The sequence below is a fragment of the Phodopus roborovskii genome, unplaced genomic scaffold (assembly GCF_943737965.1).
Source record: "Phodopus roborovskii unplaced genomic scaffold, PHOROB, whole genome shotgun sequence".
Taxonomy (NCBI): Eukaryota; Metazoa; Chordata; class Mammalia; order Rodentia; family Cricetidae; genus Phodopus; species Phodopus roborovskii.
The window spans coordinates 15201936-15221979 of NW_026126424.1; the positions used below are offsets into that span (position 1 = coordinate 15201936).

General features: G+C 37.6%; 1 protein-coding gene across 3 annotated transcripts in view; it reads left to right on the top strand.

Annotated features, from left to right (window-relative positions):
• Slc35a3 (solute carrier family 35 member A3) overlaps positions 1–16985 on the top strand; it is a 35537-nt gene extending 18552 nt beyond the window's left edge. For 2 of the 3 annotated variants that reach the window (XM_051185612.1, XM_051185611.1), the window contains exons 3-8: positions 1739–1893; positions 1978–2100; positions 6656–6827; positions 8074–8192; positions 11139–11272; positions 12831–16985. In XM_051185612.1, the coding sequence (XP_051041569.1) occupies positions 1739–1893; positions 1978–2100; positions 6656–6827; positions 8074–8192; positions 11139–11272; positions 12831–12921 (794 nt within the window). In that variant the 3' untranslated portion in view covers positions 12922–16985. The remainder of the gene's footprint in view (positions 1–1738; positions 1894–1977; positions 2101–6655; positions 6828–8073; positions 8193–11138; positions 11273–12830) is intronic. The other variant, XR_007834611.1, reaches the window with a different exon arrangement.
• Positions 16986–20044: the final 3059 nt, after the last annotated feature.

Sequence of the window (20044 nt, forward strand, 5' to 3'; positions counted from 1 at the left end):
AATTTAGCCTTTGGCAGACAGGTTTTGGGGTATTCAATTGTGAATTTTTTTCTTTCTTGAGACAGTGCCTTGTTATGTCATTCAAGCTGGCTTCAATTTCTTGATCATACTTCTTAATTTTCTGTGTGCTAGATTTATAAGTGGGTGTTACCTGACTTTAATTTTAAGCTGTGATGTGTGTGTGTGTGTGTGCACGTGTGTGCAAATGTGTATGTTCACATGTATGTAAAGCTTTGCCATTGTAACAGTGTATTTTTACATTCACAATGTTGTACATCTGTCACAATTTCTAAAACTTTCTCAATATACTGAATAGAAAGTCTGTGACCGTTAAGGAGTAATTTCCCCACTCACCTTTTCTGCTTCTGAATTTACATATGTCATACAATGCAGTTCTTGTTTGTCTGTCTTAGTTCACTAGCATAACATTTTCAAAGCTTATGTTTCAGAATTTTGTTTTTTTTTTAATACTATTTCACTGTATAATTGTTTCTTAGTCATATGTCAGGAGACACTGGTTAGTTATATGTTTGACTGTCATGAACCATGTTGGAATGAACAGTAGTTGATTCTGTAATAGCTGTGCAAGTATCTGTTGGAGTTTCTGCTTTGATTTTGGAGGCATATGTATTTACCCTCCCTCCTCCAAAGCAGAATTGCTGGGTCATTGTCATCTGATTGTTCTTTTAAAGAAATGTACTGCACGTATGTATGTGGTGGGTGTGCATGTACCATGACATGTGTATATATGTCAAAGGACAACTTGTGAGAAACTGTTTTGTTCTAATATCATATGAGTCCCAAGAATTGAATGCAGGCCATTAGATTTGGTGGCAGGTGCCATTACCCACTGAGTCATCTTACTAGAAATCTTTGTTTACTTTTTAAGGAATTACCAAACTTTCCCCACAGTATCTGTACCATTCTGTTTTATTAACTTTTTCATTACATTTTATTCATTTCGAGGGTATGGGTGTGCCACTGTGCAAGTATGAAAGTCAGAGGACTTACATACAGGAGTTACTTCTTTCCTTCTATTGTGTGGATCCTGCAGCTTGAACTCAGGTTGTCAGGCTTGGGAGCAAATACCTTTACCTACCTGCTGGATCATCTTGCTGGTTTCCATTTTATGTTTTTGCTGGCAATGTATGAACTTTCCATTTTCTCACCACTTCTTTTCTTTTTTTCCTGTCATGCTGTTTCTCCTCCCTCTCTCTTTCTCTCTCATCGTGTGTGTTCAAGCCTACAGCCTCATGCATAGCAGACAAATGGCTGTTCTCTGACTTGTGCTCCAGTCTCTGCCCACCCTTCCTTACAGCTGTTCTAGTGGGTATGAAGACGTGTTCACTGTGCTTTTGATTTGCATATCTCTAATTGTTAGTAATGGTCAACATTTGACCTGACTTGTCTAATAGATTATATCTGTGAAGGTCAGGAGAGAGGGCAATACAGTTTTAAAAAAGATTTGTAGGTTTTTAGATTAAGCGGCTGTGCATGTAGGTATAACAGTAAAAAATACAGAGAAGACGGATTTGGAGATAAGTCAAATGACTTCTTTTGGGTTCATGTTAAGTTGGAGATACCTGCAAAGTACTTCAAGCCAAGGATGAGACTAGATAATATGTACACTAGAAGATAAGAAGACCAAAAAACAGCCCTGGCTTGTTCCCAGCACTCAGAGACCAGATTCAGAAGGTGTCATCCGTTGACTGATTTTCCCCCATTTTGTTTGTTCTAGAGTGTAGTGTGAGAACACTGAATCGAGTTCTGCATGATGAAATTCTTAATAAGCCCATGGAAACACTTAAGCTTGCTATTCCATCAGGGATATATACTCTTCAGAATAATTTACTCTATGTGGCACTGTCAAACCTAGATGCAGCCACTTATCAGGTACTTAAGATATATTTCTAATCACCCATTTACAAAACACACAAAAAATCCAAACATTAATAATACTGCTGTTTTCTTTTTTAGGTTACATATCAGTTGAAAATACTTACAACAGCGTTATTTTCTGTGTCTATGCTTGGTAAAAAATTAGGTGTGTACCAGTGGCTCTCCCTAATAATTCTGATGGCAGGAGTTGCTTTTGTGCAGGTAACTATTCAAGATAAGTATGTTTTTCATTTCTGTCACAGTTTGAAAACCTGATTTGCATGGAGACTATGGTTCCATTACTTGTTCAAGCAAGTAAATACTGACAGTTTTTATGGTTCCCTGTAAGTAAATACTGCATTGAGCATGTGTGATATAAACATATGAATGAATTTTTCATAGTAAAGGACTGAAGAGTTGGGTTGTGGTATAGCTTACTGGCAGGGGCCTTGCTTTGGTCCTCAGTACCACACACAGAGTTATGTGTTGTAGCCCTGGCTGGCCTGGGTCTGTCCTCAAACTCTGGTCACTCTCCTGACTGCCTTCTGAGTGCTGCGATTATAGGCATGTGCCACCATGCCTGGCCTGACTTTTTTTTTCAATGTATTTGTATATGTCTATGAGTGTATGCATATATGTGTAGAGGCCAGAAGAGAGGGCATTGGGTGCCCTTTATCACTCTCTACCAGTTCTTTTAAGGCAGAGCCTCCTCCTGAACCTTTTCATATGTAGAGAAGCCAGCAAGCCCCAGTGAGCTTCCTATTTCTGCCTTCTTCTGGGCTGTTTACAGGTATGCTTAGGCTACACAGCCTGTTATGTGGGTTTTCAGACGCAAATTGTGGTCCTTGTTATTGCACAGCACACACTCTTAACTGCTGAGCTAGATCTAAAGATATGTGTCTCCATTTTTAGATGGAAGGCAGAATGTGTCAGACCCCCTGGAACTGGAGTTACAAATAGTTGTGAGCTAAAATGTGGATACCAAGAACCAAGCCCAAATCCTTTGCAAGAGCAACAAATGCTCTTAATGGAACAATCTAAGAAATTAAGACATGGTACAATGAAACTGTCTCAAAACCAAAACAAAACAAAAGACAATATAAAAAAGAAAGAAGCTAAAAATTTTATGAGAATGTGGTAGAACCTCTGAGATGATTTGTGATCCTCTAATCCCTTACTATCTTTATTGATACTGTGTTTTCTAGCTCTCAGAGCTTTCTAATGATTGCTTATCCTTATTCTTCATGGAGTCGTTGTCCCTAACTTTTGCATTCTTTTTTATTTTGTGTATGTTTATTCGTATGGCGTGTATGTGTGTGTGTGTGTGTGTGTGTGTGTGTGTGTGTTTGGTAGCCACATAAGATAGAGGCTACACTAATAGTAGAGACCTAGAATATTTCTATCCTCACAGAAAGCATACTGGGGAGTTACATAGGAGAGGGCCAAGGAGAAAGGGGACAGTTGTAAGAGTCAAGGAATTAGTCCCCACTATCATGTTGTTGCAGTAAAGGCAAGCTGAATAGGAAGTGAATCTTTCATTGTTGAAGATGTTTAAGGGGGCTGGAGGGATGGCTCAGTAGTTAAGAATACTGACCGTTCTTCCATAGGACCCGGGTTCCGTTCCCAGCAGTCACATGGTGGTTCACAAATGTCTGTGACTGTAGTTCCAGGGGTCCCACCACTCTTACACAGTTTTACACACAGGCAAAAACGCAAATGCACATAAAAATGAAAATAAGTAATTTTTGAGACAGTGTTTAAACCTGTATGGTGGCACATGCCTACAATCCTTTCACTTAGGAGGCTGAGGCAGGAGGATTGCTGTGAGTTAAAGCTAGCCTGGACTATGTTAGTCTACTCCTCCACCCCCACTCCCAAACACCTATTAATATTGAAAAGTTTCCAGTAACTATGAAAATTATTATTTTAACACTACTGGACATAAAGAGATTGAAATTCAAATGTAATAAGTTTATGACTTTAATGCCTCTCATCAATAGGTAGATAATTAACAAAAGTAATCAACAGACTTGAGAATTAAACCATACAATAGACCAAACATACTTGTCTGATAGAGATCCAGAATATTCTGTCTAAAGGTAAGGAATACAGATTCTTAGATATGGAATCTTCTCTAAAATTGATCATATTTTAGGTCCAAAAACAAATGTGAAAGACAAAGAATAAATTAAATAAAACCTCTTCCAGCCCCCCCCAATCAAAAACACACCTGTGGGGAGAATTATTAATATGTGGGTAATATGAGTGAGAAATATTTCAATTACTACTGTATAGAAACTTATAAAGTTTATGTGGAATCACAAAAGACCATGTATAGCCAAATCAGCCCTAAGTAAAAGTAGCAATACTAGTCATGCTTATAATCTTAGCACTTAGTACTCTGAGACAGGAGAATTGCCATGAGTTTGAGGCCATCTTGGGGTACCTCATGAATTCTAGGCTAATGTAGGATACAGTGTGAGATCCTGCCTCTACCTGCCCTTCACCCCATCCACAAAGCAATGTGGGCGGTATCATAGTACCTGATTTCATATTATGCTTTAGAGTTGTGATAATAAAAACAGCATGGTACTGGCACAAAAATAGACTTGTAGGCGAATGGATGAGAAGAGAGGTATCAGAAAGAAACTCATGCAACTATAGCTATAGCTACTTGATTTTTAACAAAGGTTATAAAGCATACATTGGAGCCCCTTCAACAGATGGTGCTCACAAACTATGTACATGCATCCACAGTACACAACTAAGACTAGCCCACTCTGTCTCACCCAGTACTGAACTCTGCTCCTAACCTAAACCTTGAACCCTTAGAGACTCTAAAAGGGAACAGGGACAGTACTTAAGAGATAGCTAATGGCATGAACCAGGAAACAGTAGCAAGAATTGACAAATGTGATTACATGAAATGTAAAAGCTGCTTGACAAAGAAAACAACAGATGGAAGAGACTCCTTTAGAGGAGGAACAGGTGTTTACTAGTTCATAAGACAGGATTAATGTCCAATTATATAAAAAAAAATCAATAACCAACCAAAAGTCCCAAACCTATCACCAATCAGGCAAATGAGCATAGCAGATAGTTCTCAAAAGAAGAAATACAAATAGATAATAAATGGACCTAAAATGTTCAGCATCTTTTTTGTTTTGTTTTAAGGCAGGGTTTCTTTATATAGTCTTGGCTATCGTGGAATCACTTTGTAGACCAGGCTGGCCTTGAACTCACAGAGATCCAAAGCCTTGCCTCCTGAGTGCTGGGATTAAAAGCACACTACCACTTAGCTATGTTCAGCATCTTTAGCTGTTAGGGAAATGTAAATCAAAACTATGCTGAGATTCTATTTCACCCTAGTAAGAGTGGCTATTATCAGGAAAACAAACAGCAAATGTTGGTGGGAATGGTGTGGAAATCAATGTTGGTACACCTTTGGTTGGGCTATAATTGTGAGCAGCCAGTTAGAAAATAGTATGGAGATTCCTCCATGGGAAGATACTAATTTTACCTGTGTAGAAGTTAAAGAACAGCTTGATGGAGTCACTTCTCTCCTTCACCTTTATGAAGGGTACAGAGATTGAACTCTGGTTGTCAGGCTTGCACAGTGAGCACTTTCCCTACCGAACCGTCTTACTCCATTACTAAAAATACTACCATATGGTCTAGCTATACCATTTCAAAGTAGACGCTTGAACACACTACTGAGATACTAATTTGTTTTGCAGGGTTGTTCACAATAGTTATGGAATCAGCCTAGATGTTCATCATTGTGTGAATGGATAATGTAAATATGGTATATATACACAATGAAGTTTTATTTATCCATAAAGATGGAAATTATCCATAAAGATGGAACTAGAGGCCATTGTGTTAAGCAAATTAGAGTAGACTCAAACAAATAATATATTTTTGAATTTGAAAAATCTAGATTAAGGGCTGTGCTTGGTGGTGCACACCTATAATTCCAGTATTAGAGAGGCAGTGGCAGGTGGATCCCTGAGTTTGAGGCCAGCATGGTCGACAGAGTGAGTTCCAGTACACTCAGGATACATAGAGAAACCCAGTCATGAAAGAGAGAGAGAGAGAGAGAGAGAGAGAGAGAGAGAGAGAGAGAGAGAGAGAGAGAGAGAGAAATCTAGATTTCAGAAAACTGATATGAAAATAGAAAGGGGCTAGTTTGAAAAAGGAGACCAGTGGGGACTCACCCACAATGGGTAACAATAGTTAGAAGGTATCAGTTGATACACCATGGTCAGTAATATACAAATCATATGGGTACAGTAACATTACAGTCTTTCATTTTCTGTTTTTTAGATCTATTATGCATACAGTGTTCTGTCTGCAGGCCAGAAGAGGGAACCAGATCTCACTGTAGATGGTTGTGAGCCACCATGTGGTTGCTGGAAATTAAACTCAGTACCTCTGGAAGAGCAGCCAGTGCTCTAACCTTTGAGCTATCTCTCCAGCCTCCAGTCTTTCATTTTCTGATGGACTATTTTCCTTGCAGTGTTTGTGGTTCCCTTCCCACAAGCTCCTCTTTCTACTATGCTTGATTTAGCTTATCCTTCTTCCATATATGTGCTTTTGCTGGAACAGCACCATGCTATGCTTGTGGAGGTCATGGGACAGCTTGTGAGAGTTGGTTCTCTCCATCCACCATGTGTATCCCGAGGATCAGACTCAGGTTGTCAGTCTTGGCTGCAAGTGTCCCTACACACTGAGCCATGTCAATGCCCTCTTCAGTATTGTTTTTATTTTTATCCAGTGGCCTTCAGATTCTCAAGAGCTGCATGCTAAGGAACTTTCAACTGGCTCACAGTTTGTAGGCCTCATGGCAGTTCTCACAGCATGTTTTTCAAGTGGCTTTGCTGGAGTTTATTTTGAGAAAATCTTAAAAGAAACAAAACAATCAGTATGGATAAGAAACATTCAACTTGGTAAGTTTTAAAGGCTTTATAATATGTATTTTTTTATTAATTAAATTTTTTCCCTTTTATTTTACATACCGCCCAATTTCTTCTTCCTCCTCTCCTGTTCCCTTCCCCTGCCTCCCATCTACCCCCCCCCCCCAAGCATGGCACATTAAGTTGCTGCAGGACCAATCTTCCCTCCCTCCCCCCAGGCACATCAAGACTGGATGAGGCAACCCAGAACTGGGAATAAGTTTCCAAAAGCTAGTTCAAGTGCCAGGGACAGGTCCTCATCCCACTGCTGGGAGCCTGACAAACAGACCAAGCTATACAACTGTCATACACATGTAGAGGACCTAGGTTGGTCCCATACAGGCTCCCTAACTGTTGGTTCAGAGTCCATCAGCTCCCATGAGTTCAGGTCAGCTGTCTTCATGGGTTCCTCAGTCATGATCTTGATCCCCCTGGCTCATACAGTTCCTCTTCCCTCACTTCAACAGGACTCCTGGAGCTTGGCCCTGTGCTTGGCTGTGGATCTCTGCATGTGCTTCCATTAGTTATTGGATGAAGGCTGTATGATGACTGTTAGGGTAGTCACCAATCTGATTACAAGAGAAGGCCAGTTCATTCACCCTCTCCATTATTGATAGGAGTCTTAGCTGGGGTCATCTCTGTGGATTCCTGGGAGTTTCCTTGGCACCAGGCTTCTCTCTAACCCTGAAATGCCACCCCCAATCAAGACATCTCTTTAATTACTCTACCCCATTGTCTCAACCTGATCCCCCAAGTTCCTGTACAGCCCCCCCCCCATCCCCCCACCTTACTCCCGGTTTACCCAGGAGGTCTCTTCTATTTCCCATTTTCTTTTTTCTTTTTTTCAAGACAGCGTTTCGCCCTGTAGCATGGGCTGTCCTGGAACTTGCTCTATAGACTAGGCTGGCCTCTAAGTCACAGAGTTCAGCCTGCCTCTGCTTCCTGAGTTCTGGGATTGCAGGTGTGTGCCACCACTGCCTGACTGAGTGAAATATTTTTAAAGTATTCAAATTTCATTAAAAAGAAATAACTTAAGTTGTGCAGGCCCCTAGCCCCAGTACTTGGGAGACTGAGGCAAGAGGAACAAGAGTTCTAGCCCATCTCATGCTACATGCTGAGTTGCAGGGTAGCCTCCAGTGCAAACCAAGACCCTGCCAATTGGAGCAGGGTGGGGAGACAGGACTGTCAACAAAAATTTCTCAGAAAACTGTCCTAAAACCTATGTTTTACTTTCTTTTAGGTTTCTTTGGAAGTATATTTGGATTAATGGGTGTATATGTTTATGATGGAGAATTGGTATCAAAGAATGGATTTTTTCAGGGATATAATCAACTGACATGGATAGTTGTTGTTCTACAGGTAAAGCATATGCCTTTTATTTAATGCCTCTGAATATTGCTTCAGTACAGAGAATTAAAGTGGCTAGTGGTGTGCTGGTTTTTAAGGGGTAGGGTCCTTCCTATTTTCATCATATCTATTTTACTCAGGAAGTTAGAATATAGCTTTTCTTAATGTTCAATGAAAACTGACTTTGAAAGGGGGTCATGAACAAAACTCCATAGTATTTCAGTTCAATGCTTATGAAAATGCCAGTGTTTAATTATTGTTGTTGTTACTTTTAGATTTATTTTCTTTTATGTATATTAGTGTTTTGTCTGCATGTATATATGTTCACCAAATATATGCTTGGTGCCCATATTAGTTAGAAGAGGGGTCAGATCCCCTGGAACTGGAGTTACAGATGGTTGTATGCCACTAAAGTGAGTGCTGGTAAGCAAACTGAGATACTTTGGAAGAGCAGCCACTGCTCTTAATCAATGAATCATCTTTCAAGCTCCATGAAAATATAAGTTTAAGAATTAAATAGTTACATGACATAGTGACGTGCACCTTTAATCCCAGCACTCTGGAGGCAGAGGCAAATGGGTCTTTGTGAGTTCAAGGCCAGCCTGGTCTACATAGCAAACTCCAAGACCACCAGGATTACATAGATACCCTGTCTCAAAACAAACAAACAAACAAACAAACAAGCAAATAAAACTTAATAGTCAAAACTAAGAGTAAACTTTCACTTTTTCTGTTGAAATTATCATTGCATAGAAAAGCCATGGCCAGCCCTTTAAAGAGGGGAGGAGCCCATAGAGATAATTATGCAAGGTTTTAACTTATTTCATATTTACATGTTAGAACGTTTCAAATTTTTTCAGTGTGAATATGGTTTTAATTATTTAAAAGTTGAATAATTTCATCTCCAAAAGCACATTTTGACATTCTGGAAAATATAAAAATTAAGGAAGAAGTGATTTTTCTTAATGCCTATGTTCATAGAGGTATTTGAAGTCATAGGAAAGTAGGAAAGTGTGAAGGGATAGTGGTGCTTCAAAAGTAGGAAGGTGGGTGACACATACCTTTAATCCTAGTACTTGGGAAGGCAGAGGCAGGCAGGTGGATCTCTGAGTTCAAGGCCAGCCTGATCTAGAATTTCAGGATAGCCAGGGCTACACAGAGAAACCCAGTCTCTAAAAAATGTAGGAAGGCTACTTCCATTTTTATAAAAGGAGAAAAGGACACAGAGGAGAAATTTAGAGAAAATTTAAAGTGAAGGTACAGTAACATAGAGAACTGATGTGATTATGTTTTATATAGTTACGAGAAAACTGCCTTTAAGATAGAGCTAAAAGAGTTGAAAAATATTTAACTTTAAAAAAAATATATTTAGTTTTGTTTTTTGAGACAAGGTCTCTACAAAGCTGTGGCTGGAACTCACTCTGAGACCAAGCTGGCCTCAAAGTCAGAGATCTTCCTACCTCTACCTCCTGAGTGTGTGCCACCACTGCCTATTCAAGGGCAACATTAAAAAAAAAAAAAAAAAAAAAAAGTTGGTATAACCAGTATGAAGGATCCAACAGGGATAAATAGATGAATAACAGTATTTCCCCAAAATATGGAATCAGACATAATTTCTAGTAAAACTAATGGCTTTTGTAAATTAGACTTCCATCATTAAAGAAAGGCAGTTAGAGTGGGTCCCCTGATTTGGAAGCAGATGTTTAGGATCTGGTAGAAGACAAAACAGGCCAGACAAATTAAGTGTCCATTATCTGTTTGCAAAATGTTTTGGGTTTTAATGAAGGGTGGGAGATTTGGGGCTTTTGTATATACATAATGAGATATCTTGTGATTGTGACTCATGTCTAAACAAAATTTTGCTTTCTGTGTGTACCTGCACATAGCCTGGAAGTAATATTAATACAGTTTAGAGTGCATGGCATTGTATGAGTGACTCATCAAATGAGGCAGGTGTAGACTTTTTCATCTATGTGTGCTTCATGTCAGTGCTCAAAGAAGTGCTGGGTTTTGGAACATTTTGGATGTTTTCAGGATTTTGGATTTTTGTATAGCAAAGCCCAATGTGTGCGTGTGTTGCTTGGCTTGAAACTAGTGTCTTCACACCTACTCGGCAAGTACTTTACTACAGAGCTACCTACCCATCACTCATTACATTTGGTTGTTTTGGGGTTTTTACTTATTTAATTTTATGTGTATATGTGTGTGCCTGAGTGTATATGTGTGCACTGTGTACATGCAATGCCTGCAGAAGTTAGAAGAGGCATCAGAACCCTGGAACTGAAGTTACAGATGGTTGTGAGCTGTTTGACATGGGTGCTGGGAACTAAACCCAGGTCTTCTACAAGAGCAACAGGCACCATCATCAACTCAGCTGTCTGTCCAGCTTCCCCCACCTCCCATTTGTAAGTAGCCACTACCTAGAATTTGAGAATGATTTGGTAGGAGGTTCTTTCTATGCTGTGGAGATAGCTCAGTGGTAGAGAACTTATCTACTGTGCAGTAGGTTTGGTGTTGAGTGTATAGTGCTGCAAAAAAAAAAAAAAAACCAAAAAACAAACAAACAAACAAAAAAAAACACAAACCATGCACCCTGACAGCCAGAAGAGGTAGATTAGAATGGAGAGAAGAGAAAATTAAAGAAGACAAAGGGAGAAGACTGTTGGAAAAGTAGTGTAAAAAAAAAAAGTTTTTTATTTAAACTTAAATCTTATATGTATTTGTCCTTAAGCTGTCCAAACATGTGCTTAATTATTGAATTGGTGAAAATACACTTTTTGCAACGTGATCAATTTCTATCACAGTAAACTGTAGATTGCTTTGATGATCATGTTGATGGCTATGAGACGAAACTGGAAGTGTATTGTTTTCTGTTCATATGAATCATTTGCTAAATAAAATCGTTTGGAAAAGCAATCTTATGTTCATTTAAAAAACACTCTCTTACAACTTTTATAGGCGCTTGGAGGACTTGTAATAGCTGCTGTCATTAAGTATGCAGACAATATTTTAAAAGGATTTGCCACCTCCTTATCCATAATATTGTCAACAGTTATATCCTATTTTTGGTTGCAAGATTTTGTGCCAACCAGGTAAATATTCCTTTCTATTTACTTTTCCTTCTTGTTCTTACTTTTTCCTTTATGTCTTATTTTGTTGTTAGTATTACCATGATTCCATTTAGGTCTGCTTATTCATTTCCAAAAATTTATTAAATGGCCACCGTGTACTTGCAGTCACTCTTGAATTCTGCAAAAATGAAACATGTTATGTTCAAGAATGTCACAGTGACTAGAAAACCAGACACGAGAAATTATGACATGAGTATCAATGAAAGTGTGTGTATGTGTGTGTATACATACATACATACACACATACATATATATATATATAATTAAAGAGGGCTTGAATCATTGAAATAATCAGAGTATGATACATTTTCTGTTCATAATCAATGAAGAGTACATAAGTGAGCAGAGTAACAAATATGAAAATAATGTACTCATTAATCACAATGTGATAAATAGCTCACTCTTGGGGAGTGAGTGTGTCTTGGACAGTAGACCTGAATCATTATCAATAAACTCTTGTTGAGAGAAAGGGAATTGTGGTTGAGGACTAGTGTCTACCATAACATCATGGAAAAGTACATGGAGTCAAGTTAAGAGTGTAGAGGATGATTTTGGATGGACCACACTGCCACATCTTTAGCTCCAGCAGGAGCTTTGAGACTAGCTTGCCTACATAGTGGAACCCCATAACAAATACACCAAAGCCGAACCTCTGTTTTTATAGGAAGGGTAAAGAAGGGTGGTGATTCCTGTCCTTTTTTTAGGTTGAGGGTAATGACTTCAAATCATTAATAGAAACTTTAAAGCCAAGACTAATCCATTCCTCTGGTACCATTTTAAAAATACGTATTAAATTATGATTGCTAGTCTGGGTTATATCCAGTTTCTATTATGTAGATTGTATCTCTACATACATCAAACCAAGAGGAAACTATGTGATCTGATTCCCTTCTGTTAAACATCTTGTAAATATTGGGCCTGAGCTTTGGTTATTATTTCCTTGGAGTTTGGACTGGATTCACCTAAGTTTAGCATAAGAGGATGAAGGATGAACTTCTCCTTTTTTTTTTTGGTTTGTTTTCTGGTTTTTTTGAGACAGGGTTTGTCTGTATTGTTGTGGAGCCTGTCCTGGAACTAGCTTTGTCGACCAGGCTGGCCTCGAACTCACAGAGATCCACCTGCCTCTGCCTCTGCCTCCCCAGTGCTGGGATTAAAGGCGAGCTCCACCAAGGCTTTTCCGTTTTTTAAAGCTCCAGGGATTTTATTACTGAATGAATCCCTTACAGAACACACTTTCAGGTGAGAGAACCACCCTTGAGAACAGTGCAGTAGTTGAGAGTGGAAGCTCAATGCCAGTGACTGAACCTACCTCCTAGTTTTAAAGTCCCCAAACCCTTTCCCCAAAGGTGAAAGCGTTTAGCCAAGCACCTGGAACATAGAATGTACTCCACGTTTATTACTGTTACTGGAATGTTTCTTTCCCAAATTGCATTTGTTTTGTATTACATATGTAGAAAGCACTTAATTTGCTTTTAATCTGACTTTTTCTTTTTTTTTCTTTTTTCTTCATCCAATTTAGCGTCTTTTTCCTTGGAGCCATCCTTGTAATAGCAGCTACTTTCTTATACGGTTATGATCCCAAACCTTCAGGAAATCCCATTAAAGCGTAGTCATGTACTATCTTTAACTGGTTTTTCACGATGGTGCCCTGGGAATCTCAACATTAATCTTCCACAAAGGATTTCTGCAGATTCTGTGAAGATATCATCATGCTAAATCTGGTCATACTGTTCAAATGATTTGAAAATGTGTAGGCTTCAGGATGAAACGTGTACAGCATCTGGTAACTCAAGCTTGGAAGTATGTCCAGGGAGTAGGGTTAGAGGATCCAGGTAGGAGGTCTGAAGTCTGAGATCATAACAACTTCACCCTTTTGGTTGCTGCAGAACTTTGGTTGTGCAGCCTTTGTGAGAGCACACAAACCCAAATGCCAATGTTTGCAAGGCAGATCTCCTTATTCTTATCACATGTTCTTAACCTTACTCTTTCTGTATAGATATATCAAATTACATGGACTGTTTGAAGTTGGAAGATTATAATTGCCATAATAAGCTGTGAACAAACAAATATAATATAAAACCATTTTCATGTATCTGGGATTTTTATATTCATACAGAAGATTGCTAAGCAAAGGATTGCTAAATTTTATTTGTTTAGTTACATAAAGCTTGATGAAGTAGTCTGGGTTTGATTCATATTTAAATTTAGTGTAGAGAGAATCTATTTCTTTATGTATAGCTTTAGACCATTTACTGCTTTGAGACAGCTGAATGCAGTTAGGTTCTTCATATACTAGAGGAGCCAGTGACTTTGACACTAATGAAGTTTTACCCATCATTTTCCAGTTGTATTTCATATATATATATGTATACATTATACATATATATATATATGAAATTCTTATTACCTTAAATTGAATTTGTGTGTTTCCATTAAAACTTTTTAATTAATTTAAAGGGACTAAGTACTCATTTAATAATTGAAAATAAAATAATGATTACTGTCTAATCTCCATGTGGAAAACTCTCTATGAAGCATATACTATATATAGTTTTGAAATGGAGAATTTTGTTGTTCTGCAGTAGAATTTTTTTAAATCTCCAATCTCCAACTGTTGACAGAAGCAACAATCAAAAAAAAAAAAAAAAAATAGTACTAGTCATATCAGTGGACCAAGAACAAGCTGACTTTCTTACAGACATTCCCTACTATCGTATTACTTTTTTGTTGTTGTTGTTTTTTGTTTTAAGGTAAGGTTTCATTATGTAGACCAGGCTGGCCTCAAACTCAGAGATCTATCAGTCTCTGCCTCCTGAGTGCTGGGATTAAGGGTATGGGTCACCCTGCTCAGCTTACTACATTTTTAGTAGCACTATACTTTAAGCTCAAAGGCTGTTTAGAAGATTTTAGGTCTTAAAAGCCCATTTCCCTGGCAATACTCTGATCATGTTTCTGGAAGAGGTGGTAGCATTCTGGATTCCCTTTCTGTGTCCCTGTGAGTGCTGCTGGAAAGGAGCAACCATTTGCTTTAAAATAGTAGATTTTGTTTCTTTTAACACTGGTGTTGAGGCTACAAATTATGAGTTATTTAATAAGTTGATTCAAAAGAGAGAATATATTAGAAATAGTAAAATTAAACGGGAAGCAAAATGCATTCTATATTTGGAATATAATTTATTTAATTATTGACTATATGCAGAATTACCTATTGAATATAAGATATATTTTACTTTATTTTTTCATTTATATTGTATATATTTTAAAAGTTTGTTGTAATAGATACAAACCTATAAGAAGATGACTATTTTTTAGGTAGTTCTAATAGATTTTTGTTAAATGGAGTTAGACTCAAAAGTAGTACTATTAAGAAGTGGAAGGTAGGTGCCCTTGGCTAACTTGGACTGGCTCTTTGATCTTGTTAGTGCACATTAACCAAGTCCATTCATTATCAAAGTACTTAAATTACAGAGTGTTTAAAGCTATTGTACCAGCGATGGCAGAATGATACCAGGTTTTCTGAATGCCAGGCTTATGGTTTTCAGTGATTGAATAACTCCATTTGGAGCTTGGTGGGTGTTAGGCCACCATAACATTCAAGCTATGTCCAGGACCTACAACTAAGTGTAACCTAGATCTTACAAATGTACAAAATTCATGAATACAGATTCATGTTCGGCTCACATAAGTATTGTGTGGGCAACTGTGCTAATACCGTGTGGATTCACAGTTAATGGTTACTTAGATCTATCTACTCCTGTCTTGACCCCACAGAAATATATACAAATAAGTTTTTGGATATTAAGGTTGTTAAAATAATAACACATTTCAGGTGTCTGAAAATCTTTCATTAGGTGTCATTTATATTTTTCTTTCCTAGTCAGTTAAAAATGTTATTGGGTTGAATGTATAATTTAAGAATTTATAAAGAGATAATCACATTTCGGAGGAAAATGGGCTTGTATCCTAGATTGTGTGAATTTTTATGTAATATGCATTGTGTTTTGATGATGTTCAGTAGTGTGATTTTGTCATGCTTTTATAACGCTTGGATTATTTAAATTTGATGCTTTTAAAAGTGTACCTGTTATTTCTCAGCTATTTTCACTAGTATGGAATGTGTGAATTCATGGAGGAAGAATACCAGTGAGACCTGCATTAAAGTGGCAAAAAGCTTGATGCACCAGCAGGCCCAACAGTGCAGCATAGTACCTCTGTGCTCAATGCTCTTCAAGCTGGAGTCACTTTTATAATAGATTATGTAGTTTAAAAATGCATACCTTAATGTTTACATCAGTTTCTATGGAATGACACAGAATTTCATATAATGAAGAGACAGTTGGATATTTAAACTAGAGTCTATTAGGAAATTCTTAAAGGAAATTAATTGACATTCTGCTCTGAACATTTAAGTAGAATGCTTACTATTTTTACAAATCATGTTAGTAGACTTTAAATTTCGTATAATGACATTTGACTGAGGTGTTTCCTTTCCCTTTGTGTTTGAGGCAGGGTCTTACTTTGTAGCCATGGCTGGCCTGGAACTTGCTATGTAGCCCAGGCTGGCCAGCAAATCACAAAGATCTGCCTGCCTCTGCCTTCCAAGTGCTGGGATTTAAGATGTGTGCTACCACTACTACCATTTGAATTTTGGTTTTTTTGTTTTTAAAGAAAGGCTTTGGCATCACACATTCTATTTAAACATTTATTATAAAAATATTTGACTTCTATCTTTACATTGAATTTATAAAAAGTATTTATGTTGTATTGAAAGTCATCTTAAGAATCTCCAAGATACTTAAAGTTATAGGGCCAAAGAAAATGTACCTTTACCACAATCTGGTCCTATGTGCCTTGATTACCAAATAAATACCTGACTTTTATGGAGATCATTTCCATAATTTACAACTTTAGATACATACTTGAAATTAGGATTTTTTTTTTTTTTTTAAGAATTACGGAATAACTATAATTGTAGCTTTTGGTTGTTTCAACTTTTGCTCTTTAAATCCATGATCTAGCAAACTGATACTAAGTATCCTCTCAAAGTATCTGTGAATAGCACTTGTTTAAGTGACTTGTGACACCTGCACCATGATTCAGGTTTGATACTTTAACAACTGTATATACATGTCTGTCTGTTGTTCTTTTCTTGTAAGACATAATTTGCTGTGATTTAAAACAATATTTTAAAAATGACTTTGACCCTAAATTGATCTATGTCTGTACTTCATTTACGTAAAGTGATTCTTTGGGGTTTAGGAATGTGATTTGTATCTTAAATTTTTTACAAATGTATTTCAAAGGAATGTGTAATGTGGTCTTCTATTAAGTGGCTTTTTAAGTGATAAATTCCTCATGTCATTTTCTTTTCTTCTTTTTTTTGTTTCCATTATTACATATATTTATTAGATAAGGGAAATAGATTATTTTCATAAATAACTGTATTCTCATATTTCTGCTTTCCCTTTTTATCTGTGTCTGATTTAATTTGTGGATTAGTTTCTTATTTTTCTATTTCAGGAATGACTTGTTCATCTTCATCCCTTGGTAACTTGGTATCAAATGTAATTCTGCTTTCTTTTCTTTGTTTTGCCAAAGTGGTTAGAATTTTTCTGCCTTTATAATGATCACAACCTAAATGATTTTGTTTGAAATAAAATACTTCTTTGCTGCCGGCCAGGTTCAGTAGTTACTCAGGACCTTTCCTTCACTGTGTGATGGATTCTGTTGTGGCATCCACATTTATCCCCACTTCTACTCTGATATAGCCAGCCACACATGGAATACTTCAAGAGCCCAGAAGGGACAAAATCTCAGCATTTTACAAAGGTATTTTTGCTAAGTTCTCATAAAAAGCACTAACTGAAACTCCAATGTTATTTTTTGTGTTAGTGTTTCTTTTAAGACTGGAGAAATAGCTAAATGCTTAAGAGTACTTGCTGCTCTCCCAGAGGACCCAATTTTCGTTCCCAGCACCCATATTAGGAGGCTCACAGCCATCTATAACTCCAGCTCCACGGGTTTGTGGACCTCTGTTCTCCACTAACTCTTGTACTCATGTGCATATGCCTACATGCAGACACATACCTACACATAATTTAAAATAAAACCAGGCAGAAGGCACATGCCTTTGTTCTCAGGGCTTTGGAGGCAGAGGCAGGTGGATCTCTGTGAATTTGAGGGTAGCCTACATAGTGAGATCCTATCAAATAAGTAACTAAATAAAAACAAAGGAATAAATAAATAAAAATAGTTTGCCAGGCATGGTAGCATGCAGATGCAGGCAGTTGTCTTAAAGTTGAGGCCATGATGGTCCATATAGGGAGTTACAGCATATACAGTGCAGCCCTGTAATCCAATCATTCTGGAGACTGAGGTTGTGTGGGCTACAGCAAGTCTGAGGGTCATCCTGCCTCTCAAAGTAGACCCCTGTCTCATCCATCTCCCTCCTTGTTTCTCTTTTTCTTTTCCTCCCTTCTTCCTTTTTACTTTCTTTTTAATTATGTCTTTGAGAGTTTCATTTCCCATTTAACTATGTTATTTGTTTCCATTTTCCCTATCAGTTAAATTTGATTTTGTATTAAATATTTTGGTTTTATATGACATTTTCACTTCATTAGCTTTAATCGTGATGCAAGGGACTATGCCAGAGTAGATGTGAAAATTTTGTAGGCTATATCTGTGAACTCACAAAGATAATATTTTTGGTTTTTTTGTTTGTTTTATTTTTTTATTTTATTTTTGTAAGATTTATTATGTATACAGTGTTCTGCTTGAAGGCCAGAAGAGGAACCAGATCTCATTATGGATGGTTGCTGGGAATTGAACTCAGAACCTCTGGAACAGCAGCCAATGCTTTTAATCACTGAGCCATTTCTCCAGTCCCCAGAGATAGTATTTTTAAAGAACTCCTTTTGTTATTGATTTTGGTTTTGAGACAGTGTCTCATGGTCTAACCTGAGTTATCTTAAAGCTATGTAGCTAAGGGTTACTTCAAATGTTTGCTGCTGCCATAGCCTCCTGGGCAATGGTCTTTCCCCACCACACCTAGCAGAGCATTTAAAAGAATTTTTTAAATTACATTTTACTTTTTATATGCATGGAGAAAAAAAGTTAATGACTCATTAGTTTTTATTTGTGTCCATTTTTATAAATTTAAGTTTTTATTATTAAACATGTAAACCATTTTACCTGACTCAAGGTTAAAAATATATGAGTGAAAAATCATGTCTGTTCAACTCCATTCCCAAGCACCTTCTGTGGTGAATAATTTCCACAGTTTATAGTTGTTTCTTTCTGAAAGGTGAATATTTGTGTGTCACTATATTTACTGTGGTTCTATTCCTACGCAAACATGTTCTCTGTTCTTTAAGGCTTTCTTAAAAAAAAAAAAGACAGTTGTCCATTCTTTTAGTGATTAAATTGACACCCACCCAGTCACTTTGCTTCTGGAGTTTATTTTGTTGGTTACAGTAGTCTAAACTTCTACTTTATTTGTTCACATTGACTCTCACTGAATTGTCTATGTGCCTGAATTCAATGAACAGTCTCCCCACCCACCCCGTTCTATTCTGTCAGCTCTTTTTAGTTGTGGTGCTACTTTTTTCCAAGATAAGGCTTCTCTGTGTAATAGCCCAAGCTGTCCTAGAACTTGCTCTGTAGACCAGGCTGGCCTTGAACAGAGATCAGCATGCTTCTGCCTCCCTAGTGCTGGGTGGGATTAAAGGTATGTACTACCACCACCGCCCAGCTGTGTTAGTTTTATGTGATGGGATCATATAGACACACCTTTTCAACCCTACTCTAAAAAGAGCTGATAAGCACTATTGTTGATCCTCAAATAGCTTTGGACAACTGACCAGTAACTTTGATATAGCTGAAGTATGATTTTTGGAGGTTGTGAAAGTTGGAGTAACTATACAATAATTTTTTGTAGACCAGCTGTCATGTAGCCCATGGCTAGCCTTAACTTGCTATATTGGCCAGCCTGGAACTCAGGATCAGTCTGCCTCTGCATCATAAATGCCAGGACCCGGGGTATGCACCAATACACCTAATTTACAACAATAATCTCAGCCCTTTGTACCCATCCAAAATAAATTCCTGGAATTTAGTCCCACTCTCAACAGCTTCAAGTTAGACTTCAAAAAAGTTTCTATGTAAGAATTTTATTTTGAAAGTAAGTATGATAAAATCTTACTCATTTGGTCAAGATGTTTTCTTCTCCCACCATGAAGATTAGTTTGGTTTCTTTTTTTTTTTTTTTTTTTTTTTTTTTGTCAGCAGGGAAGTAGAAAGAACAGAACATCCAATCAAGTTTATTCTTTTTATGGAAAAGCTGCAGTAATGTAAACACTCAAATGGACCCTATACTTTCTCCTTTACCCTTTCTATTAGTTACTTACGGCCATGTAATAAACAGCCCCAGTTTGGTGGACTGAAACTTCTACCCCTCTCACCCATTTTTAAGACAGGGTCTCATGTATTCCAGGCTGGTCTCAGGTTTGTCCTTGACATTTTGATTCTTCTGCTTCGGCCTCCTGAGTACCAGGTTCCAGACATGCACTTCCATGCTGGGTTTATTCATTGTTGGGGATAAAGTTCGAAGCCCTGTGCTTGCAGGACTGGCACTCCAAAAGAACTATATTGCTGACTAAGCTGGGTGGTCCTAGCTGAAGGCCTCATAAAATTGTAGTCAGGCTGTCTGCAGTCAGCTCAAGGTTTGAGCAGGAC